Source organism: Lonchura striata, chromosome 7 (assembly GCF_046129695.1).
Source record: "Lonchura striata isolate bLonStr1 chromosome 7, bLonStr1.mat, whole genome shotgun sequence".
NCBI classification, from domain to species: Eukaryota; Metazoa; Chordata; class Aves; order Passeriformes; family Estrildidae; genus Lonchura; species Lonchura striata.
In genome coordinates this window covers 3,241,844-3,267,531 of record NC_134609.1, presented here as the reverse complement: position 1 = coordinate 3,267,531, position 25,688 = coordinate 3,241,844, and the positions used below count along the sequence as shown (strand labels likewise).

General features: G+C 42.8%; 2 protein-coding genes across 3 annotated transcripts in view; one reads left to right on the top strand and one right to left on the bottom strand.

Annotated features, from left to right (window-relative positions):
* RTKN2 (rhotekin 2) overlaps positions 1-6,073 on the bottom strand; it is a 52,034-nt gene extending 45,961 nt beyond the window's left edge. Inside the window, exon 1 of one of the 2 annotated variants that reach the window (XM_021535427.2) lies at positions 5,990-6,073. The gene's annotated coding sequence lies outside the window, so the exon portion shown is untranslated. The remainder of the gene's footprint in view (positions 1-5,989) is intronic. The other variant, XM_077784517.1, reaches the window with a different exon arrangement.
* On the top strand, positions 5,329-22,498 carry ZNF365 (zinc finger protein 365). Its single transcript, XM_021535438.2, has 4 exons — positions 5,329-6,181; positions 15,318-15,498; positions 17,482-17,519; positions 20,071-22,498. The coding sequence occupies exons 1-4, from the start codon at positions 5,457-5,459 to the stop codon at positions 20,315-20,317; spliced, it is 1,191 nt and encodes a 396-aa protein (XP_021391113.2). The 5' UTR covers positions 5,329-5,456; the 3' UTR covers positions 20,318-22,498.
* Positions 22,499-25,688: the final 3,190 nt, after the last annotated feature.

Here is a 25,688-nt window from a genome sequence, read left to right as displayed (position 1 = left end):
TTGAATTGTAATTTGAAATGAAATTGAATTTCAGTTAAAAGGACCACAAATGCCTTCTGAGGTTCTGTCTTTCCAATGCTTCATTCCAACCAGCACTTGAAACCAGCTAATTGAAACTTCAGTGAATACGTGGTTTTGCAAAAATCTATCATCATTCATATTGATATTTTAATTTCCAGAAAGACTAGTGACAGAAGAACTGTGGGCTTTGTGCAATCGAATTGATTTGTTTGTATGGCCCGATGTTGTGTGGAAACTTCTTTGCTTGTGCTGTCACTTCCTGTTGATCCCAAATCCATTTCAGATTGTGTGATAGCATTACCTGGCCAGAATATGGGAATAAGCAATGTTTTCAAATAAACTAAAACTGAAATGGGATGAGCTGTGGATTCTTCTCTTCCATTGCTTGGGTTTTACTATCAGCCATGTTAGAATATCTTAGCTTTAATAACAGATTACCATCTGCAATGTATTTTGATCTTAAAACTACAGAATCCTCATCCTGACAGTCCCAGTGCTGTAGACAGTGCTGCTGCTACACTGTGGCTGCTCACATGAAGAGCAGGAGTGAAATGGCTATGTTAAAAGGCTCCAGTTCATTCTCATGAATGTTACAACTTGGAGCTTAGACTTCCGACCTCTGAAAAAGAGGCACTGGAAACTTGGTATGTTCCTCTTCCCTTTTGACATAAGCACAGTAAAGAGTCACTTGGCTGGAAGGCAAATCCCCCCAGCTTTTCCTCTCAAGAGCTGACAGTTATATTTTCTTTATAGTTATATTTTCTTTAGCCTCCTCCTTCTTAACTGAAGTCACTCCTTTGGAAGAAAAATCAAAATGGCTGAAGTTCCAGCCATATCTCCTGCTGACACTCCTCCCCACAGCCCATCTTCTCCTGTCTCTTGGAAAACATGCTCACAGCCATTTCACACCTGAGAACTCTCACCATGTAGGGACTAAATGGTGCAAACCAATCCATAAAATAACCTTTTATTCTCTATATTCCTAGAAGAGCATATAACAGTATAGGTAGACAAGAGGAAAGCTCTTCAGGAGTCAGCTCTAGCCAAGGGTTTCCTATCAGGACAATAATGAGTTCAGAGAGCCTGAAGGAAGGCTGGAAGCTGACTACAAACCAGGCAGGATAAGCTGCTGCAGGACCAAGGGCAGTCTTGCAGCATGGTGCCTCTCTTGATGCTATAACAACTCATTTGAAAACACAGACTTGACTTCATGTCGGGATCCATCCCCCCATACAGGCCACCAATTGTTGGCATCAGTGCTTGATATCAATCAACGGTGGATGGAAACTCACTGTCATCACCATTTTGTTATCTTACTGTAAAACTTTCATACCTTCTCTCTGTGAGTTCCCACAGGCAGCTCCTCACAGCACTGACTCCTTTTCATCCTTCTGCATGACTGGCCAACTCCTTCCTGTCCCTATCACAACTGCCTGACCCTTTCTGCACCTAGCAGCACATACTAACCCTTACTGTCCCTAACACAATCACCCGACCTCTTCTGTCTCTAGCAGACATATTAACCCTCACAGTCCCTAGCACAACCACCTGACCCTTACTCCTCACAACAGCACAGCCAACTGACTCCAACTCTCCTTTCAACCAGCTAACCCACTCTTTTGTAATACTCATCCTTATTGGATACAGCTGTGACCTATTAAGGGCAAGGCTGTTCCTAGTCTTTGGTAATTAGTACAGCTGCAACTCCTCAGGGGCAAGATTGCCTTCAGCACTATCTCTATTTTCTCACAATCTATCCTCCCACAGCTTCATGTATGATTTCAAAAGATGGAAGACTGACATTCAGACTGAAGTCCCCCTCAAAAGGAGAACACAACAACTAATCAGCACCAACAGTCACAAATTCAGTGCATACATTCATGTGCTCCTCCTTGCTGTTCACTCTCCCTGCAAGCAGAGTGCCATTCAATCAGTAAGCTAAAATGCACCACCAAAAGCCTCTTTCCTACTGGATGGATATGAGTGCCAGTGACAGCAAAATAAATATTGTTGTATCTTTGATGATTCCTGATTATATCTGCATGCAAAGGTAATATGAATCCTCATCTAAAGCACCACTGCCACATAAATCACTCAAATACTTCTTTCAAATTTCTAAAGTCTTTCTTTAGATTTTACTACTCATTTCTTACTTCCTCTCAATAAGCAGGAAAACGGCAAGTATTAAACGCAGGTAAGTTTCAGCTGCTCAAGTTACATGTTCACACTCAAACACCAAGAAAAACGCAGCACTTCCCAGCATACAAATTAACTGAGCTGAATAGGCACACCTATTTCGGGCACAGCTTTCCAGAATGAGGGGACTGAGCCCGAGCCAAACTCCCAATTCCATCTGTATGCAGTGGTAACGGATGTGCAGCTGTGTGTTTTTATGTAACCATATACAGTTCAGGCAAACTTCCCCCAAAGTAATTCCATGCAAATTCATGTCTCCTATAAACTGGCTAGAGCATGCAATGAAGACCTGTGTGGGGAGCGTGGGTGTGTAGAGGAGAGACAAAAATTTCTGACACTCCTTTTCAAAGCAAACCAGTACACAAACAAGGAAATCAGAGGCTGCTGAACGTAGCCAAAGTGATCATAGTGAATCCAGGTCTACACCACATAAAAAAGGCTCCCACAAACATGTCAACATTGAGAGCCTGAAGGGCAAGTGAAAACAAAACTGACTCACCTATATTCCTCATTTAGAATAAGAAAAACAAAGTATCATAAGATAAACAAGTACAGTAACATGTAAAAAGAAAACCAGTTTTATAATATTCCCTTTTCTATCTACCTTCAGTAAAGTGGAATCAACAGCTTTAAGGAAGCTTTAACCTATTTTAAGGTCAGATGGGACTCTGTACAACAGTTACAGACTACTACCTGAAAAAAGGCTGAATACTATGAATATTTCACCTTCCTTGCAGCAACAAACATGCTGTTTTCATTTAAGTAACTTTTATCCTTCTGGAAATTATACTGCAAAGTGTTTAAAAAGATCTTTAAAGAGACAGATGTATACAAATAAACTGGATAATGCCTCCCCAGCAGCTGGCAGACTTTCAGAGTCCTACATTATGGCTGTGTCAATTTGGGCTTTGTCTAAGTGATAGGGATAGATTCTACCCACTCCAGATTTAAATCAGAGAGGATAAAGCTCAGACATATAATGGCTGATGCACATTCTCTGCTACAAAATGCATTTACTGGTATATTAAAGGGAGTCTGTTGATTACTGGTATATTGTTGTTACTGGTATTTTAAAGAGAGTCCAAATGCTGAGAGAATGACTGAACTGGACATCCAGGTGGCAGCATCAGGAATTGAAAACTGAAGACATGAGGAGCTGGATTCCAATCCAGCAAAACAAATCCTTGAAGTACAAGTAAACCCTGAGAAATCTTGAAAGAAGAATTGCTGGTGCTAAATGGTTGCCTGATTTCAGATCTAACTGGCCAAAACAGTGGGCTCCTTCAAAGTCATCAATATTTTCTATTCCTTAAGACCATGAGGGCTCTCATTACTGTCAGCTGGAGAGTGAAGGTGGGTGTCACCTCTTCTAAATGTGGATGAAGCCTGAGGTAGCATCCCATCACACTAAGTGCAACACACTTGTATAGCATTCATCTGCACCTTGGAGCATCAGCACCAAGTACCTGTGATGTGGAACAGGTAGGAAGGCAATGGGCACAACAGAGAGAGAGAATGGACAGTAGACGACAATAGCCAAGAAAGTGGGAACCAAAACATGGTTACATTCTGTCAGTGTTGGCCTCCTACAAAGAAATAGTCAAGAGTCCCAAATCTGGGGGCAAACATTGTTCAAAGCTATGCCCTCCTGACCTCCTTTCTAGGTTTTGGTACTGCTTGATGACAAAAGAAGGGCAAATCACCACATTTAGGCAACGTAGTAAAGGACAACTAACTCATGAAAAATGTTGCAGACTGGATGGTAGCCCACACACTTTAGAGATTAGCTGAAGCTCTGAAAAGCAATTTGAGTAACTTCCTTTGATGTACCATCTGGTGAATAATTTACTGGGAATGTCTTAATCACATCAAAGGTATCTATCAATGTGCTCAGATTTTCTCAGTGTTTAAGATTCTGCCTCTATACTGCACTCAAGGAACAGACATATTAGTATAGAATTAAACTTTACTGCAGTACTCCCACAGTAATAAAAAAAATCTGCAGCACATTATCAGTATGGCCTCAAGGACTAGGTTTAGGAAGAGCAATATTTCACTGTTACCTCAAAAAAGCTGCTACTCTACAATCAGCTTTGCTCCTGTTTCCAAAAATGTATAAAATAGACATAGATCTGTAGCATAAAACAAGTTAAAAAGCACATCTCCCTATTCGAGGATGTATTGGCAGGGCTCTCTAACATCAATCACATGGGTTTAGACCCAGAGTAGATTTAGACTAGATATAAGGATGAAATTTTGTGCAATGAGAGCAGTGAAACACTGGCACAGATTTCCAGAGATGTTGTGGATGCCTCATCCTTGGAAACATTCAAGGTCACATTGGACAGGGCTTTGAGCAGCCTGTTCTAGTTGAAGATATTTCTGCTTATTGCAGGAGGATTGGACTAGAAGGCCTTTGAAGGTCAACCCAAACCGTTCTAGATGTGTGTGACATCCATTTGTCATATTCAAAATGGAAGTACTATTATTACTGCTTCCCCTCCCTAAATATTGAGACTAAATTGGGGTCATATTAAAAAAAAACACCCACAAAACTTTCTGGCTATTAAATATAGTTTTAAAGTCACATGGATAATTTATTCCCTAAAAGCCAAGGCCAGATTATGCTTATTTGCATGTGCCAGTCCTGTCTTACTGCTTAAGTGCTTTAAACCGCGTTATCCTTCAGCATCACCCCAACAGCGAACCGCCCCCGGCCGGGTGCTCACGGCAGGCCGGTCAGGAGGAGGTCGCTCCGGGGAGGGGAGCGACTCCGGCCCCGAGGTCGTGCCCCCGTCGGCTGCTGACACCCACCCACGCCCACCCGCAGCACCCCCGCAGCATCCCCGCCCCTCGGCATCCCCGCTCCGCTTCCCCGCCGCTCCCCGCTCCGCATCCTCGCCCCGCCCGCCCCGCCCCGCGGGCTGATTTACGGCTCTGCTGAAAACGCCGCCCCGCCGCCGCCACCAGCAACAAGTCGGGTGAGTGCGGCGACCTTGCGGGCGGCCGAGGCCCGCGCCGAGCCGGGGCCCGGCGCCGCTGCGCTCCGGCAAGGCCCGGGCGGCGGCCGAGGCGAGCGGGGCCGAGGCGAGCGGAGCCGGCGGGGCCGTGCGGCCGGAGCGCCGCGCCGAGTGGGCGCGTCCCCGGGCGGAGATGGCGCGGTACCCCTGAGGAATCGCCGGGAAAGTTTCCCAAGTTTCCCGTGGGGCGCGGACACGGACCGTTCCCTCCGGCGAGGAATGCAACAGACAGCCCGGGATGAAGGCGGGCACCCCTGGCCGGAGCCGCTCGGCAGCGTCAGCCTCCCCTTCCGCTGCCCGCGATGCGGCGACCACACCAGGTTCCGGAGCCTCTCCTCGCTGCGGGTGCACCTGGAGTACAGCCACAGCTTCCAGGAGAGCAGCCTCCTGGGCAGGAGCAGCCTGTTCTCCCCGCTGAAGGACGCGGAGCTGGTGTCTCCGCCGGAGCCCGCAGCCCGGGGCAGCCCGGGCAGCCCCGGCGGCGTTGCCGCGCAGCCCGCGGGGCCCTGCCTGAACTTGGGCGCTGCGTCCTGCGGGAGCGGCAAGGGCGAGCAGCCGCGGGAGCTGGCAGCGGAGCGGCCCGGCTCCTTCCTGGCCAGCTATGTGTCGGCTGAGTCTCCCAGCGAGCTTTCCAAACCCGGCCTCCCGGCCACTGATTCCAAAGCCTCCTTCGAGGCACACGTCAGAGAAAAGTTTAACAGGATGGTAGAGGCCGTGGACAAAACGATCGAGAAGCGGATCGACAAGCTTACCAAAGAGCTGTCCCAGAAGACGGCGGAGCTGCTGGAGGTGCGGGCAGCGTTCGTGCAGCTGTCCCAGAAGAAGCAGGAGGTGCAGCGGCGAGAGCGGGCCCTGAGCAGGCAGGTGGATGTGGCGGTGGAGATGATCGCAGCGTTGAAGCAGCGGCTCAGCGAGTCCGAGGAGGAGCTTCACCGGAAAGAGGAGTAAGTGGGGAGGCGAGTGCCGATGGCTTGGCGAGGGCTGGCCAGCTCCTGCGTGAGTGACAGCCTTTGGGGGAGAAGACAGGGAATGGCTCAGTTGCTTGCTGACTGTGAAAGGGCCTGGAGCTCAACAGCTTCAGATCGCTGTATTGCTAGAGTTGTAGCCCATGTGACCATGTCCTCTGCAAGGCAGGGGACAGCTCCCTGAGCAGGTGGCTTTCACACTTGGCTCCCCAGTGACTAACAGAGCAGGGGACAGCTCCCTGAGCAGGTGGCTTTCACACTTGGCTCCCCAGTGACTAACAGAGCAGGGGACAGCTCCCTGAGCAGGTGGCTTTCACACTTGGCTCCCCAGTGACTAACAGAGCAGGGGACAGCTCCCTGAGCAGGTGGCTTTCACACTTGGCTCCCCGGTGACTAATTTCTACACTTTCTAATGCCTGTGTTGGGCCTTTGGTTTCACGGGGGTAGGGTCAAGTAGAAGCTCTTATCAGCATGTAATGTGATTTACACTGACACCTTTAATGCACCGTCTTTTTAAGAAGATATGTGTGGATAAGTCTGGATGAAATATGTGAGAATACCTAATAGCACCTTTTCCCTTAAGCCATCTCACCATGGTCAGCCTGTGCAGTGCCATAGTCTCTTGTGCATCAACAAAGCTTTACTGAAGACAGTGCTGAAAAGGCCATGTCCAAGTAGTTAATGTCTGGTGTTTTAGATGGACACAGAACTATGGAACAGGAATCACATATATGGGATTAGAAAGCAGATGCCAGAGTTCTGACTAACCTAAGCCGTCTAAAAACACATTCATGATGTATCCATTAAAAATGTAGTGATAGCTGATATATAATTTATACATGAACTACTTAGTTTATTCAGCACTTGCTGAAACCTTTCAGGTTTTTCAGAGCAACACAACTTGTTTTAGAGAAATGGAAATGAAGAGCCTTGGTAATGGTGTGCTTCTAAACCAATTCATCAGCTTACAAAAGGAAAATGAGAAGTGGTAGTTGCCATGACACTGATCTTACAAGAAATAAGAAAGGTGGTGTAGGAGTTCCCGCGTAGGAAGTTTGGAGGGCTTTCATCATTCCTTCCTGTAGTCTAAGGACAAGAAAGAAAAGATGAGGATGGCTCCCACATCAGTAGGAGCCATCTATCTTGAAGCTGAGCTATAGATTTTCAAGAAGAGGGGATACATAAAGGTGGTGGGATGTGAGCCTCTCAGATCTTCCTTGAAGGGATATTCAACAGGACCTCTGATTTTAAAGTATGAGTGATCCTCATGGAAGAGAAGATTGAAAGACTTACGGTGAAGCTGAATCTGAATAGTGTCACTGAGGCAGATTTGAAAGTATGCTGGAGGGAAGCCACGAAGATAATACAGTTTCAAGCAGTTTTGGTATTCCCATCTAGCCAGACTGCCCTCCTGGGCCTTTTCACCGGGTGACTCATCCTATTTCCTCTAGGAAAGTGTCTTAGAGGGGGAGGGATTGCTCTGCAAAGGTCCTTCTTCCCTCTGCAGACTACCAGGAGACCTCAGGTAAGCAGCTGAGCAGCTGTCTTAGGCTAGATGCAGAATTTAAGGTATCTCAAGTTAAGTGGCATGAATCTTACCCCAAACTAAAGACAGCCTGTTTTTTTAAAAATCAAGACTAGGATCCCAAAAGGAAAAACATGACTGTCAGGAGAAAGAAACCATTCACTGGAACGAACCCAAAGGTCTGCAGTGGTGTAGAAGAAAAGACCTTGTGGGAAAAGAGGAAAGGAGCAATTGAGTAATCTCTGAAAGGGTATGATATTGGGAGGATGGCAGAGGACACCAATCTTTGAAAAGGAAAAGATGGCTAAAGTTGTGATTTTTAACTGTATTAGGAAAAGGAACAAGGAAGAGGCCACTTGCTCTTTGGCAGACTACTTACCAGCAGCAGTGTCAAGCTAGTGTTCTGAGACCAGAAAAGACTGAATACAGAATGAGGAGAAGTGGGAAAACATTGTCCTTCACACTAGTAGATTGCCAGGCTCAGGAAAGGGGCAGGAGCTCAGATGATTGCTGTTAGAATTCTTTTCTTGAAAGGAAGAGGGTGAATGCATCAACAATTTACAAGGTAGCTCCTAAGTTGGTGTTACAGGGAAGGCTGAAGGTTACTTGGCTAGAAACACTAACCAAAAGAGGCAGCTGCAAGAGAGACTTCACAGAGTACAGGTACTGCTTTTTAGGGTTTTGCATCCTCTTTCAACAAAAAAAAACTTGAAAGCAAGTGCAGCAGTAGGAATGAGTGAACAGCTCTTACATGGTAGTGTGTTAATTTCTAAAGGTAAATGTGTGTAATATGTGGTAGTGGAGAAGATGAAAGAATTGCAGCCCAGAGTACCAAGGGGGAGGAGGGCACTCAGAATATGTTATTGCCTGTGTCTGTGCCCAGCCCCACAGCATTGCCTCTGAAGTTACACTGAGGACACTGGGAGAGTAGGCAGGGTGAAGAATAGGTTGAATTAATTTAGGAAAAACTGGAACTGTGTTAGTTGGGTTTTTCTGATTTAGATGATTCCTGCATTTTCCATCTTGGGCTATAACAAGGGATAGTGCCGTATAAAAATGCACCGTTTGGCTTTCCAATTGAAAGATCACTGTATAGTTAGCAAATTGAGAAGGAAGGTAGGTATTAAAAAATGCTTTGTAATAACAGGACTGATAGTTCTAGAGCAGCTTTTCAGAGTCGATTCTTTAAAAATGCCTGGGACAGTTAGCTTTACTCCAGCAGCAGGGAGGCACTGGGTGATGTGCTCTAGTAGAGAAAAAAGTTAATGACTTTGGTAACAACAGTGACACTTGTCTGGCTTTCTCAGGGCCATTGGTGAACTCTGAGACCTATCTATATATTCAATCCTTTATGTGTTCAAAACTTACTTGGTGTACTAAGAAGACATTGTCCTTCAAAAAAGGAGAGTCTCGACTTTGGCTTTGATTTCTGGAAGAAGTCCAGATGATTAGAAAGCCAAACAAGACTGCATAATGGAAATTGCAGAAGCAGTTCTCACTACAGATTGTGGAAAGTCAAAGGCATCTCTTAGGGACGGCTTTGATACTTGCTGACCTTCAGAAATAAATGCTTTCATCAGTTTCTTTGGATTTTTTTTCCATAAGCAATTTTGTGAATATGGGTAACTTTTCCTAAAATGAGCATTGGTATTGAGCTAGTGTAGCTACAGATCTTTTCCTCTTAGCAGCAGAAAAAAGAAAACATCTTCCCTGAAACATCTGAGTGTTGGTTTAGACCATCAGCAGGAAGAGGGCTGCCCATTTGAAGAGTTTGTAGGATCAGTGGGGTTATTTCTTTAGACTGGTCAGTTGATTATTTTTAATTTGTTTTAAATAAGGCCTTTAGCAGTCCAACAAAGACAGCAATGAAGTGAAGACACCTTTTTAGTTAAATGTTCTCTTTGTTTCCTTACAAAAACAGCAATGCCAATATGCTTGCATGTATGTGCTGATACTGGTGTGAGGCCCTGGTGGAGGTGAACTCTGTTGAGGGGTAGGACAGCTGGAGGTACAACACTGACTGTACTATACATAGTTGAAATAGTATTACTCTAAGCACAGAGCTGCTGAGCAAAGGAATTATTTAATTAGAAAATGTGCCCTGAAAGGGATTATTCAATGTTTGATGAAGAAGAATGCAACAAAGAGATAGCACTGTGATCTTAAAGATAACACAGAAGCGTGCCCAAAGGGCATAAGACTTTGTTGAATAAGATATCAAGAAAACCATTGAAACAAAAACCGGCTATGAACTTAACTGCTAGAGGACACTGAGAGGCTTGTTTCTAGATGTTATGTAAGAAAATTGAAACTATTAAGAGTTTGATTTTCAGTAAGTTTGAGCAGGGTAAGAAGTGATGGTCTTCGGCTGGAATCTACCTTCAGTGGTAATTCGAACAGTTTCACTTTGTCTCCTAATCACAGAGTAAGATCATGAATGTTGTACCTTGCCATATCTCTGACAGCAATTTCTCTAACCAGTCTAATGCATTTGTTTTGAGACTGGTCATACCTCTGCTCTGACATAACCTGGAATGCCAAGGATTAATTCGGAATAGCTGTTGTGGGCAGTAGTTATTCTTGCCAGTGGCTTCACCTTAAATTTGCAATTAATGAAATTATCTGTGTAGATAACATCTGGACAATGGCATTAAGAGCTGGCTTTTAGAGATCAATCCAATTTGTGATTTAAAACAGCTTTGCTTTAAAAGGGGATTTCAATTGTACCACAAAACAGTTTTGATTTGCTTTAAGCAGCGTACAACTACAATTACACGTTGTTCTTCCACCCTCAGTTTTAGGTAATCCTGCTCCTTCTTCCCTGTTTTCTTTCATCTTCCTACTCAAGAGATTACTCCCCCACCCATGCATCTGCACAGGTTTAAGCCTAGCATGACTGTCCCATAGAATGGCTCTGTGAAATAAAGCTTAAAATCTTCAGTGTCACCCCGGTAAATTCAGAGCTCAGGTCTAGAATACAGCCCACTGAATCGGTGCAATAACTTTCTGAGGGAGGAGGTGTGAATCTCTTAAATCAAATGTGCTTTTAGTGGTGTGGTAATGTGAAACCACAACCTAATGAATAACAGCAGCCTTCAGGCAAAAACACCAGTTGGGTGATGGATAAGGTCAGTGTCATTAATACTTAATGAATATACATATTAAATATTTTGACTGTAAATCACTTCACTACTTACTGTGGTAGGAATTTTCCCACCTTCAGATAAAATAATGTGTTTGGTTTTCTATTGATTTTAGGCAGAGTTATGCTAAATGTAATTCTTTGAAGTGATTTGATATTGGATGCAAAACCAGCATGGAGCCTCAGGCTTATCTCCACCTCCAGAGCAGCTGCAGGTGTCAGTGTTGCTGTGCACAGTCCTGGGGCCAGTGCTGTGCATCCGTGGGAGGGCTTGGTTGCAATGTGAGAACTCATTAGCCCTTCTTGTCAGGTGTTAAGGAGCTGGAGCTGTCCCACCCTCTGCACCTAGTCAGTGTATCACACGCTTAGAAAGTCATACAAACACTCGGCATATCCCAGGATCCCTGTGCTGGCAACTGCTCCAGTAAACAAGAACTGCAGCTCACTCATCCTAAAGGAGCGCTGAATAATCTAGTAGTAAAGGGAGAAGAATAAATGTCAATTAGTCAGCCTATGATTTATAACTTTATTTACCACATCTCAAGTTGTTTCATGGTTACAGCCTCCATAAAGAAGTTTTTGGGCTAGGCTGCAGTTGCAATGCAAAATGCCAAACTACTTAAGTCTAGTTAACTGTAACAGGTTAACTGCCTGGCAGAGTCAGGTTAAAGTAAAAGCTTTGGCAGCAAGTCTTTTTTACTTACAGTGAGTTCGTCCCCCTACACATGTTTTTTCAGCTGAACACCTCTGAGATACCTGCTGTACTGCAATAAATTTCCCCTGGACTCCTCTGGCTCTGTGAAGAACTCCTTCCTGACACTCTGCAGTGCAGGCATCTCCTGCTCCTCTTGGACACCTCCCAGGTTGTGTCCCCCTTGTCTTTCCCTCTCACTTGCCTCACCTTGCTGCTGGCAGCTCAATACACCCCCTGCCCTCCAGGCAGCTGGAGCAATTCCATCTTCCTGAAAGGTTTCACCTGACAGAAGCACCCCCCAAGACAAAGCAAGAAATCCACCTTTCTCCCTGCTGCCCAGTCACAGCCCCATAAACATTTGCATACAGTATACCTGAGTGTTGGTATAGTAAAGTGAACAGATGAGATTACTGAAATTTAAGAGATCTAAAGTGCACTGAGCATCATCTACACCACTCAGAAAATGTAGTGTCAGGATGTGTTGCTTACCCCTATAAGCAAGTGCTAGGGTGCAGAGCTGGGTGAAAGGGGGCAGGAGTCTGCTGGGCAGAGGAGCAGAGCAGAGTGGTAAAGAAATGATGCTGAGAGCAGAGGAGCTCTCAGGGGGAGTTAATAACTCCATGTAATCTTTCCTCAGTATAACAGAAGTGCTCCAGATGTAGAATAGTCAGTGCAGGGTAGCAGAGATCTCGTTAGAAAGGGCAACACCTCAGGTCTGAGCCAGGCTTTAACAAAATTATTCCTGTTTCAGGTGAATGCTGCTCACAAGGCTGTGCTGTCAAGACACAGAGCCCAGTGGGCCCATGCTGCTGTGCTCTGGTTTATGCCTCTACCACATGGGCCCCACAATGTTCATGGCTTCAGCTTCCCCCAACTTCATGAAGAGCAATGCCAGACCTCTGTGAACATCCATCTTTCTACAAGATTAGAGAGTGAAAGACAGAAATCCTGACACATAATCCTCTGGCAGAGGTCTAGAGAAATAAATTGAACGTAAAATAAAGAACAAAAGCAAAAAATCATCACAGATATCCAAACATTAAATTGAAGAGAGAGGGACATCAGTAGGGCTAAGAAAAAGTCTGGGCAAACTACAAGAGACAAGAAGGACAATTAGACAGATAAATAGCAGCTGCAGGAAGCTACAGGAGTTCTTTGAAGCATTTTCCTATTGTTCATAGTGGGAGGAGGGTAAAAATTTTTCTGGGAACTCCCTTCAGGTAACCAAGGCAGAGCTGGACATGGAGTGAGCTCTCTGAGGAAAGAAGTGTTGGAGCAAGTAGACTTACTAGCAGTCATTCCTTAGGGCTTGATCTTGTTCTTCTGAGAGCTGAGAATGAAGTGGAAACAAAGAAAGTAGCTGAACTAACAGAGTGCTGCTTATCAGTGCAAGGCGTGTGACAGAGCCCTAATGTGTGGGTGTGTTCTGGCTCCTGTCTTTCCAAAGGGAATTTACAGAGTGCATTTCAGCCCAAAGGAAAATATTTATATTCAAGTTATTAAAGGTAGGTTCTTAGGCTGTACAGAGGCAGCTAAACAGAGAGAAATTATGGATATGCTACTACTGCTGCTAATAACAGTTCCTACAAATAATGGCATGTGGGATGCCAAGTTATCTTTAGTCTAGAAAGCAAGGACAATACTAGGGAATTTATTGACATTATGAGTTTCTTCTCCTCCTGATCATCATCTAGATCTTCCTGAAAAAAACCTCTGCTTTCCCCATGCCTCCTTATGGCATATTAATGAGATATTTGTAGGAAAGGAAAATCTGTTGGTGATTATTTGGGCCATAGAACAGGAAATTAATGAATTATTATTGATTACCTTTGCTAAGATAATTACAAATGGTAGCATTCTTGAAACTATCACCCTTTAAAAAAAGTGCCAGTTATTCATGTTTTTGGCCTCCTGCTGCAGTAAAACTCAGAAGCTGACTGACTCCCTGGGAGGGACATCCTCAGATATCCCAGGCTGGCAGCTCCCTGCTCTCCCACTTTCCCACTGGAGGGTCAGCAGCCAGTGTGTGTGAGGTGTAAGGCTGTGCACAGCTCTTCCTTACCAAAAGGAGAGGGATTTGGAGCCTACCTGCTGAGTTGCTGTGCTTTTGAACTCCCTGTCCCCTGTAAAAGAGGACCCTGATGAAATGGTAAGGACTTCAAGTTGCTCCTATGTTAAGCCAAAACCATCATGAAGTCAAAGAAGTCACAGTGTGGTGACAATAAAGCCCTAAAAAGAATCTTAATGAGTTTAGATTGGCTTCTCCATAAGCATTCCTTAGTGGCTCTGTAGTATCAGGTTGCTCTGGGTAAGCTAATAATCACTAAAACTGTTCAGAGCCTTGAAATGAAATGGATTAGCTGAGCTTAACAAACAAGTTACCTCTCTCTTTCCTAAACCAGATTTTATGGGTGAGTTAATATAAACTAATATTCATCCATGTTCTTCATCCAAACAACACATGCTTGTTTTTACCTCATTCCTACCATTAGATCAGCCATGCAAACAGAACTCTGCTCAGCCTGAATCCTAGGTGGTGAATTTTCATGGCTGACCACTTGTGCCTCCGTTTTAGCACAAAGCAGCTCACTGTTGAAACAACTATATTACATTTAACCAATTACAACTATGCTGAGTTTACGAAATGCAGAGAAACTTTGGATTTATTATAAACAAGCTAAGCTTTGAAAGGTTATTTCTGCCACAAACTGTTTCATAGTTTCTACTTAAAATGCTTTTTCCTCAGGCAATGTATTTCTACTGAGCAATCGTGCCCTTTCTCATTTGGCAAGCACTGGTTCCCTCAACTCCCACCCATTTTGTACAAAGCAAAAATTAACATGGCTTCACTGGCAGAGTAAAATATATTTATCCAGGCATTTATTAACCAGGGAAGTCCTACATGTTTGGATTTGTCTTGTTTTGTAATATACGCTTCAATCTATAACCAAACTGCTTCCACGCAAATAATCCTCTGATATTGGAGGTCCAAGTGGTGTCCTGAGTACTGACAGTAAGCATGCAGAGAACTTAGAAATGAGCAGTGTCCCAGCTGGGACCTTTCATAGTCCCTGGTGCTCTCTGTTTCGTCCAGTTTTGTTACCAGCCAAGACACATTTCTAAACTTCTTACCTAAAACTTGCTCTTCCCACACATGTACTCCTTAGTCTATAATCTGTAGATTATCTGTTCATCTCCCATTCTCCCTCTGGCTCCAGGTCGTAACACCACACTTGGACATACTTGTAGGATTGCAGCCAAAATTAAATTCAACAGCCATGGTAGCTCTTTTGAGTTAGGAGCAACATTAAGCGACCATTGTTAGATTGTGATGAAATGAGAAGATAAATTTGGGAGTTCATCTGTTTCTCTTCATGTTTCAGAGCTAATATTCTCTTGGTTAAGTAAAAAAAGAGAAAGCAGATACAGCTGTCTCCAGATATTTTGAGAGGTGATGCTTAATGATATTTCTACCCTGTGGTCCACTAAAGACTAATTCCAAGACACCAAATAAAGTGAAAAAAACCCACCCCAAACCCACTGCTCATAAACCTAAATTCAGCATTCAGGCTTCCAGATCTTCACTTTGTCCACAAAAAGTGGAAATCTTTTGATAATGGTGGAGGACAGTAATTAACCACCACAGGCTATCACCATGACAAACTGGAGAAGCACTAGTAATTTTTGACAACGGTGAGACTGGAGACCTGCAGGTATCTAAATGTGGCCTCTTTGCAATGTTTCCATCTTGCAGAGAAGTTGTTACTTTCAACCACTTCCTGGAAGAAGCAGCAGAAAAAGAAGTGCGGGGGAAAGCCAGGCTCCAGCACTTCATCGAGAACCTGTTGCAGCGCGTGGATCTGGCAGAAAGGCAGCTAGAATATTACCAAAACCAGCAGATGGTGTGCAACCACACTGACATCAGCGAGCACGTGGTAAGCCAGCAGAGTCCTTCCCTATGCTGTCACCCTCCCCCTGGAGCCAAAGCTCTGGGCTTTGAATACAGGTGGGCTCAGTGGCTCAGGTTAAGTGCTGCTGCGGGCAGAAGTGCATTTGTGAAATGTTTCTTTAGGTGTGTTTTATCTGTGTTTTAGACTGCCACTTTACATGATGGAAAGGAGCTGAGAGCATAAGAGAAGCAATAGCCAAAGATGGTAAAGGGAGAGCAGAGAGTAATGAAATATTTGATGGATATTTACAATATTTTCCAGCTTTGGCTATTGCTGCTTTTGCCTTTACCATGAACCCTTTTGAAAATGTGATTTGGCAGTCTTTTTGGGATGCCTGAAGATTTTCAGGAAAGACATAGATCCCTATAGGTGATACATCATCTTGCCTTTGGTAGTTACCTATCATGGGACTCTTAGAAAATGTGAATGGATTGCCACAGGCCAGTATCCCATGGATTAGAAATCCAAGAACATTACTTTTTAAAATACATTATTTCTTTAAAAGCCCTCATTTTTGATACCTAAACTCAGTATTTTCCTACAATGCATTACATTTATATGACAAGTTGTAGGCACAGGACTTCCAAGGAACATTTCAGTTTAATTAAATACCCTGTGCTGTCTGTGCTAAGTAGTTGCTCACCCTGGGATGTGAGAAGAAGACATTTGATCATGCACAGCACTGAACAGGTATGCAGTGGTGGAAAGGAAAGGTTCCCAGAGCTACTTGGAAGACAACAAGTTTTAGGTAAGACCTGAATAAACAAAGATGAGCTGAAATTCAGTGCAGGCATCTCAGACAGTATCTGTGAGGAGACTGTGGGGCACTGTACAGATGGGCCTCAATATTCAATCCTCTCTCTTGTTCTGTATGTGTTTATTGTGACGCCAGGCTCAGCAGTGTCCCTTGGAGAAAGCTCTAATTTTTTAGGCACCTGCTCTGATTTCTGGGTAACTTCAGCATTCCTCTAAGGTCACCCATCCAAACATTGACCATCCTGACCTTCAGGAGGTACAGGAACGTACACCCCGAGATGGCTCCAGTCTCCAACCAAGACAGATGACAAGGAAAGTCAGGCTGGGCAAAAACCCATCTGCAAAGTGTGGACAATACCAGGGACAGAAGGAACATTTACAAGAACAAAATCATTTTCAGATGCCAAGTCTGACTTGCTTGTCTTAGTGACTTCATGAAATGATATTCAAAGGCTCAGTGTAGAAGCTCTGATGAGGGCTCAATACAAAGAACCTATTTAGTACTAAAAAAAAAATCAATTTAAGCTGAGCTGGCATTAAACACCTCCTTTTCTGACCCCCACCAAAAGAGGGACTAGACAAAGTGTTTCCACACTGTGAACCAAACTGCTGTAAAAAATGAAGTCATGCAAATTTGGCCTGGCATTGAAGCTATGCTGTCCCTAGCTGGTCTCAGGATTTGCAGGAGGAGGAGAAAAATGCTTGTGTCCTCACCCTCCACCCTTCACTGCAAGTCTGTCAGAGCCAAGGGCTTGTAGCTGGAGCTTCCTAGCCACTTGTGTAAATGAAATGAATCACTGAAAAATTAAAAGATCGGAGAGAAAGTTAATTTCATTCAGCTTATTCAGCCACTGCCCTTATGAATTATCTTGAACACAATAATTACTTCTCATTGTATCCATACTGTTTAATCTAATGTGAAAGATCTCTGTTCAGCCCACACATTTTAGCAATTTACTTTGATTATAGTTACAATAAAAATAATGGGGAAAATCCAACCACTAACAACTCACAGATTTTAAAAACATGTTCATAAGATGGAAGAGTAGTAATTTGTAAAAGAGGTGGCTTCTTTGGTTTCTTTCCTGAATGTTCTAGTTTTAACAGCATGTGAGAATGGAAATGCAATTTTAAAGATTGTGTATATTTTATCCTTGTACTTTAATTACTTGAAAATGTAATAGTAATAACCTGTTTTTGTTTTCATTGCAGTTTACAGACATTTCATTAAATAAGAAACCCAGATGCCTGTATGTATATCTCCTTTTTTTTTTTTTTTTTTTTTTTTTTTTAACTTAAGTGCACTAAGTTGACATGTTCACATTCCTGCATGCTCACATTTTACCTTAGAGGTTGGGACCTGCATGTGGTCTATATTTATGTCATGTAATTGAGGAAAACCAGATTTCTCCTAAAACTAAACTAAAATCAGATATTCTCTAAAGAAAATAACGAATGCTAATTTTCTGTTAAACAAATTACTCCTTCCTGCTGACTATAATAGCCTATTGCAAAGCTACAGGAGTCAAATCTCTTTAGCTCACACAGTCCAAGTTTCAGTTGAAAATGTCTTTAACATTCTATAGTTATGAGAGGTATTTACCATTCTATAGGTATTCTTTCTATAGGTAGGAGAGAGACAGTTGTAATTTCCTAACTGACAGTAACAATCTTATAACCAAACAAGTGCCATGACAAAGCATGGGCACTAACAATCTCAGGTTACTCAAGCAGCTGTCCTGGGAGCAGCAGAACTAATTGGGGCTGGTCTCCCATGTCTGTGTGACTTGGCCATGAGTGCCAGCAGATGGTTTGGAGCATCACGTGCTGCTTGGCCAAGTGGCAAGCAGGCAGTGCAGCCTTCTTCAGGGCAGCCTTTCCTTGTGGGGACATGGGTTTAGGACTTTTTCCCGTTGCACCACCACCAGTCCTTCTTAATTCACATCAGATTAGGAATATATGTGAGGAGAAGTTCAGATTCTCTTACAGTCACTTACGTTGCAGAGCTGCTGCTTTCGGTGAAGAAGCATTTTCTGCATCTGGAGCTGGCAGTTTTGCATTTCACATGCAGTGACCTGCATCTTCTTCCATCTTGGGTACTTTCTTACCCTACCTATGGACTGGGATCAGACATCCATCTTCTTTACCATAAAGTCGTTCAATTTAAGTACAGTTTAGCCCCTTTAAGTAGCCCCTCAGATCATATTGACCTTGACCTCCTGGTTTTAGTAGCTTCATTCAGTGCAGCTGAGAACTGCAATAATGCGTGTGTGTGCTTTGGGAATAAATTATGTTGCTTTTTCACCATAACAACATCTGAGAAAATCAGAGCACTGCATCTTTAAACAACAACTAAGTAATAGACTGTAAAAAACAGTACCCAAGAATTGATAATAAACTGGAGTGGCCAACACTTGTGCATTTACACAGGTCATTCCTAAGCCCCAGCAAGTGGTCAGAGCCCAGGCCTGCACCAGGCCAGGATGGCACAGTGCCTGCAAGCTCCAGCTTGGACCTGCACAGCATTACAGCCCCCTAAACCTCCCCCTGGTGAAATCAGCTTAGCAAAGCTGCCAAACAGGTAATCCTGTTACATAGGTAAGGCTTAGTTCCTACAATGTCAGATGGCCCTCACTGCCTCCTAATAACAAATATAGACTTCCATGACACCCTTCTCATCTTCTTAAAGAGTAGGAGAGGGTTTACACTGTACACACATGAGTAACCACAGCTTTTTCCAAAACTGGCTTTGTCAAGTGTGCAATATGATTTAATTCCCAGAAGAATTAATACTACAATTTTATGGTTTTCAGAAATAACAGCTATGGAAAACAGCCCTATGGGATCCCTTAAGAGATCAACTTATACATGAGCACATGTGCTCTTCAGTCACAGGAACTGGATAGACATGAGCTGGTGCCTTACATTCATAGTTCTGCTCTTACACTACATGTATCTGCTGTAAAACATGTCAAGATTATGTTAAAAGGGACTATAATAATCTTAGCTAAACTGTGGAACTGCAGTTTTGTTGTAATATTTCAGAGTGCATGGTTCAGCCTTTGCAGCAATGGACACTTTGCTGACACTCCACCTGAGCTCACAATTTCTGCAAATCTTCCTGCGCTTGAACCATCACAGAGAGAACAAAGAATACATCTTACTTTGGCCTTTAAGCTTTCGTACCCTTCTTCCCACCAGTTTTTGTATTACCCTTTCTTCTTCTCCTGTTTTAAATCAAAGCCTAAAAGGGAAGCTAAAGTTTCCCTGGGTGGGTGGTCAGCACAAAGACAGAGCACGGAGCTTCCTGAACTATTGGCCATTTGTAAGAGCAGCTCCATGAGGCCCGAGTGCAGCCCAGGGCAGCACTGAGATTGCACAAAGTCCCTAGGTTCCTGCACCTACTTTCTACTCTTACTGGTGCTGTGTGGTCTTCCAAATAGCAAGGGATGTACATTCTTTGCAGAATGTGAACATGTGCATCTTTAAAATCCCTGTAGATCAACAAGTATAGACCTCAGTAAAGTCTCAGCATTCTGAAATCAGCAGAATGCTGCTCAGAATAAAGTGTGGATGAACACACATGAAGAGTGCCCCAGTAACACACCTAGGGGTTATTTTAATGAGGAATGCTTTTGAATACTAAGGAACGTAATTCAACTCTGTTTTTAACATACAGCCTCATTCTGTAAAACAAGACTATTTTTGTTTTAAAAAATGTAAGGGTTTGGGATATTTTGGGGACCTGTCAGTTTGCAAGACTGAATAATAGTCATTAATAATCACTATTATTAATTTCAGGAGCCGAGGGAGTCAACACGCTTCGTACAACATCCCTGATGCAAAGCCTCATTCCTTTCAAAAAGGAAGGATCCTGTTGAAAAAAGCAAAGGATGAAAAAGCCAGCTTGCAGCCAGTGAAATGCTTCTATGAACCTGTTGATTGCCCAAGAGAAATATGGAGAGCACAAAAGAAGGGTGAGCCAGTCTGCTCTGCCAGGAAAGTGAGTGCAAAATCAAAGATGGGTAAGAAGGCCAAACAGCTATAGGAACCGTGTGCAATACACAGCAACACAGGAACTTGGCTTCAACACAACAAATATTGAACAAAGTTAGTCATCCTACTTTTTCCTATCCATCTGGCCATGCCAAAACATATCAGATATAATATATAGAAATATATACATATGGAAGTTTTATATTATTTAGTTATGCCGTTCCCTCTTTGGGCACTATAAAAGAAGTGACATTTTATTCAGTTTACATGGAGGTTTTTCTATTTATTCATGTATTTATTTATTTATTTAGTAATTTATAGAGCTTATTTTAAATGACTGCACTTATCTTGCTGGGCAGTACTGTGGCTGTGTGTTTAGTTATTTTAGTGGCAGCATGCTCTAACCAACTGGTAATTTATTTTCCATCTGTGTTATTCCTGAAGTTCAGAGGAATCCATTTAATCGGTACCAAAATATTCAATCTTTCAGCTTAGGTAGGTGTAAGATCAGTGACTAACAGACATACTTAGATGCAAAAGGCCTACTCAAAGTCATTTGAAGGCTGTTTACAGCACTAGATTGCTATCCTGGGTTTTTGGCTATAAGCACATTTCCATCTTTTATGAAATACATCAAACTACTTCATCCTGCCAGCAGCCATGTTGTCTGTTTGGTACAAGTTTGGGCTCCTCTGAGGTGTCCCTTTGCAAGGAGACCAGAAGCTGCCCTGACAAGCACAGGCCAGATTGGGCCAGAGGAGGAATTTCAGTGCCAAGTGTCAGCAGCAGGTTATCAGCTGTGGTGCAGCAAGTGACAGGCCAAAGCAGTGTGTTACTGCATGGCATTGTGTTCAGTGTCTGTGCTTGGTCTCAGGCATGAGAGGCCCAATTAACCATGATTATAACCCAAATACTTCACATTTTTATCTCTGAAGAATCTTTACAGGGCTGAGAGATCACTGACTTTGAACTAAGAACCCAAGTGCAAGGCAGTTACAGATGACTGCAGAACACGAATGTGTGTGTTTACACTGGTTTGTGCCAATTAAAAGGATCCTTATTTATCAGAGAATTTATTTATCAAGATGATGTTTTTGTGTGTACAGTATTTTGGTAACATGAATCCTCATGCCATGTTTACAGATACGAACATCCTGATGATGTTACTAATGAGATTTGTTTTCTCAAGAAAAAGAAAGGATAGGTGAGACAGGTCTATGTGATTTATTTTTAAAATGCTCATAACAGATGTAAATTGTTTATGTGGAAGGTGATTTTTACAGTATGTGTACAAAGATTTGTGAAAAATGTTTTTCATTTTTTATAACTATGTCTGTAAGCAGAAATGATTATTAAAAGACAGTGTATCACTATGATTACTGCTGCAATAAGCACCTGAGTTGCAATATTTTTAAAGCAGAAGATGACCAATCAGTCAGCCAGGATCAGGTAACTACAGATGTCATACATTTGTCAGTGTACAGAGCTCCCAGAAAGTAGCAGAGAGAAGAAAGAGTATTATTCCTCAATTTTATTTTAAATAGTGTATATGGAACAATCAAATATATGTTTAAAAGTTTTTCAACACTGTTTCAGTAGAAAGTCACAGTGTAAAAATAATTCAGGTACTTAGGTTGTAATACTATTTCAATATTTATTTAACTATGTCACAAGGCCACACTTGGCCTCATGCTAGGCATTGTGTGTGGTGAAAAGGAGTCGTTCATTGTGTTGCATGGGCTTGGGTCAGATTGTGTGTTACAACTTTTATAGGCAATCTAAAATTAAAGCATTCTTAAGATTTTTTCTATTGCTTCCCACATCCTTCCACAAACCTGAAAAAGGACCTTTCTTGAAGATAACAAAGGTGAACATTAGATAATAAAGTAAAATATATTAATTCATTTCTTTAGCCACTTGACACTAAAAGCATATTTTTATTTTTAAATGCCTATCTACTCTGTTAGTCACCAAAGTTAAGTGCAACTACTAGTTCACAAATGAGATGTTTATTTTATTATTTATCATGCCAAAATCTTGACTGTGAGTTTTCCTTTTGGGAGAGGAAAAGAGTAAGAGAAGTTGCATGGTTTTAAACTTTTCAAAGCCTAATTTACACTTACTTCCTAAACAAATGCCAGTTTAGTTAATTAGAAAGAAATTGGATTGTACTGTAATCCCAAGTAAAAGTTTTTAGAGTATAAACATTCTAATAATAAAGATATATTTCTCAGTTACTGTGTCATTTGACTTTGTCAAATACATTGTTTCTTACAAAAGCTTCTGAAGCTGCACAGAAAAAGCCAAGCAGCAGCAGCTTGGACTTCGTTTTATCCCTCACATAAAGCATGGCAGTGAAGTCGGGTTGTGACCCTTCCCAGCAATTAACCTGCAGACAGCTGCTCCATCTTGCCTGCACAGCTCACATGTGTCACCTGCTGCTCTCCTACTGTTGTGCTGCTTGAAAATCATTCTGGAAGTGACCCACAGGGTCAGATAACCTGCCCAAAGCACAGGCAGGGGGACTGGAGGGAAGGGTCAGGCAAAGGAAATTAAGGGCAGAGAGGCTCCCAGGGAATGTCAGTGATGGTGTCTCACTCACACACTGCCAGTTGCAGAGCCATCATTTCATCAGGTATCTCCCTGGTTAGACTTGGAAAGAGAGGTTTTCCCATGGGGGAACCTGGTTCCTGTCTCATTAACATTTGGGACAGGAATTTGATATTTTATATTTAATATTTGAGAAGAATAGGTTCCTGCACCAGGCTGAGTATAACCAGCTTTAGCTTGTGGGGATTTGTCAATTTTAATTTTTTTTTTAATGGTTTTTTTTTTTTTAAATCTGAAAGTGTTCTAACAAAATTGACCTCTCATCTTTGAAAATGAATTTGAAGCGGAGTTCCCATGTTTTGCCCTTTGAGATGCTTTGAAGGCACCTTAATAGGTTGTATGCTCACATCAAAGTGAATTTCATTAGGACCTGGATGCCTCATTCCCATATAAATTTTTTAAATCCCACCTCGCTTATTACTAAAAATATCTCAGAGCAGTATATGTACTGGCTGGGCCTTTACAGGTGAGCTTTCTGCTTAAAACGAAATCTTCTGACTGACATGTGACATTATAGCCCTGGAAAACAAGAGACTAATTGAAAGGTAGACCTTTAATTAGAGCTATATGTAGAAAAACCCAATCACTCTGAGATGCACAGTTGAAGAGACAACATGTTTTCAGAGCACTTAATGACATCTGATCCCTGCCTCCAGCTCTGACTCAGTAGTAACAACAGCCTCCCCCTACCCTGAGAAGATCTGAATACATTTGTTTTGTTTCAAGGAGAGTTACTTCAAATATTCAGTGGGATATTCATATTCAAAGAGATGGCCACCATTTGGACCAGGTACTAGGTCAAACAAATCGTCACTTCTATCATCCCTAATAATCCTTCCAATGCCACTGCTTCTTTCAAGCTACTTGAGCAAAATCCAGCTCTTCTCTCTTGTTATTCTGCGTCATCAGATAGTTGCCTCTATTTGTTCTTACCTCAGACTAATGCTGATTGTTTCCATACATCCTGTCTGAAGTGGCTGGAGTGGACTATTTAGTGCTCTCTACAGTGATGCTGGGCATTATTTTTTATTGTTTTTTTAGAAAAATTAATCCCAGAAGAGATTTTACTACGTGAAGCCCTTAAAAATAGATCCTGCTGCAACACAAACAAAATGTCCTTTCCCATTTTGTTGCTAATGTCACCCTCTATCTAGCCATGCTTTTTTAATTCTGATCTCTTGAATTTTCATTTGTACATCTCTCTAAGGAGAAGGAGAAACAAGCAGCATAAATTAAATACAGTCATTGGTCTGACAAGCTTTTCCCTTCTCACTGTCTTGGTCCTAGCATCTCGCACTGCAAGCAGGTAAAAGTTGGCTTGAATTTTTCATAAAAGCATGGGAAAAAGTATACACAACAGATTTTGAATTCATTAGAATGTTATGGAAGAGGCTTTTATAAGCTGAGAGGGAAAGAGGAAGAGAGATACTCCACTTCCTAGAGAAGTCACTTTCAAAGATAAATGTGACAGGTTGGAGGAATTTAGTGTGTGCTGGTGTGAGATGAGGGAAAGCCAGAGTCACATATAAGGTAGCAGTGAAAGGATGGGGGCCTCATTACTGCCTGCTGTTCTTAGGGTCTTTGACCTACAGAACATCAGCATATATTCAGCCTGACACATTCAGTCCTTAAATCACACTTTACACATGTTTTGCAACCCAATTACTAGTTTCATAGTAGACTTTAGCACTAGGGTTTCCAAGAAATTCCCCGAAGTCCATTCATAGTATTTGTTCAAGCCATACGTATTTGCCTTACAGTGGGAACCTGTGCTTGTGGGGGCTTGTCAGCAGGGAGGGATTTCTATGTGCTCCCAGTCCTTGCTGTCTCCTGTCTCTGCTCAGTGACTGATGGCAGCTGGCTGGGTGCTGGCAGTTCTGCTGGACTCTCACACCACTGTCTATCAGCCAGTTCCCACAGAAGTGCTTTCCTTTAGAGAGCTATGCTGATTTTTTTGTCTGCTTCCTTAACCTAGTTCCCTCCTTCTTTCTACCAACTCAGTGCCTTTAACATGAGAGAAGGCTCATGCAGCAGGTGTGTTCCCTGAACTTCAACATGCTCATAAGTCCCTGCATAGCACCAGAGACACTTGCACAATGCTTTCTGTGGCAGCCCGTGGGCAGCTGCTGCACTGAGGTGGCACATTCCCACTTGTTCTGCCGGCTTTGCACTGCCCGGGGGACAAGTCCGCCTGTCGCCAGTCGTGCTCCTCACGCCTGTTGGCAAACAGGCAGGGACTGGCTGAAGGTCAGGGGGGTGTGTTTCTGAGAGGACATCTGCAGCCCATCGCCCCTCAGCTGGAGAATGAGGGAAACCTTGCCTGAGTGTCCTACACTTCAGAAGTATTTTCACAACAAATGTTACACACATGGTACTTGCCCTTTGTTGAAGTACAGCTCAGGCAGGGGTCACAGACCCCTGCTCCTGAAGGGATTTCTTATCTGCCACCAGCCAGCACTGAGTGGGGTGCTTTTGTAAGAGAGGGGAGGCTGAATATTGGTCAGATGAACAACACACATACATGCTCAGGCATACACACTAGGAGAGGGTCAAGAAAAAAACCAAAAGAAGGTTGGTTTTGCTTTGATTTTACTCTACATTAATATTCTATCACTATTAGAGAGAAACCCCACAACAAACTTTTCAAAATAAAACTATCAACAAGCTAGTCCAGGAACTGCATATATACCTTTCCCTGAAAAATCACTTCCGGCATCACAGAACATATTTGCCTATATAAAATTTCCAAAAAATTTTCCTCCTTGCAAAAATAGTAGGCTTTGAAGATACTTTTAATTTTTTTTTTTCTCATG

Coding starts and splice junctions, on each gene's coding strand:
- ZNF365 (XM_021535438.2), top strand. CDS start 5,457: ATGCAACAGACAGCCCGGGATGAAGGCGGGCACCCCTGGCCGGAGCCG. Junction 6,182..15,317: donor GAGCTTCACCGGAAAGAGGA/GTAAGTGGGGAG, acceptor TCCATCTTGCAG/AGAAGTTGTTACTTTCAACC. Junction 17,520..20,070: donor AATAAGAAACCCAGATGCCT/GTATGTATATCT, acceptor TATTAATTTCAG/GAGCCGAGGGAGTCAACACG.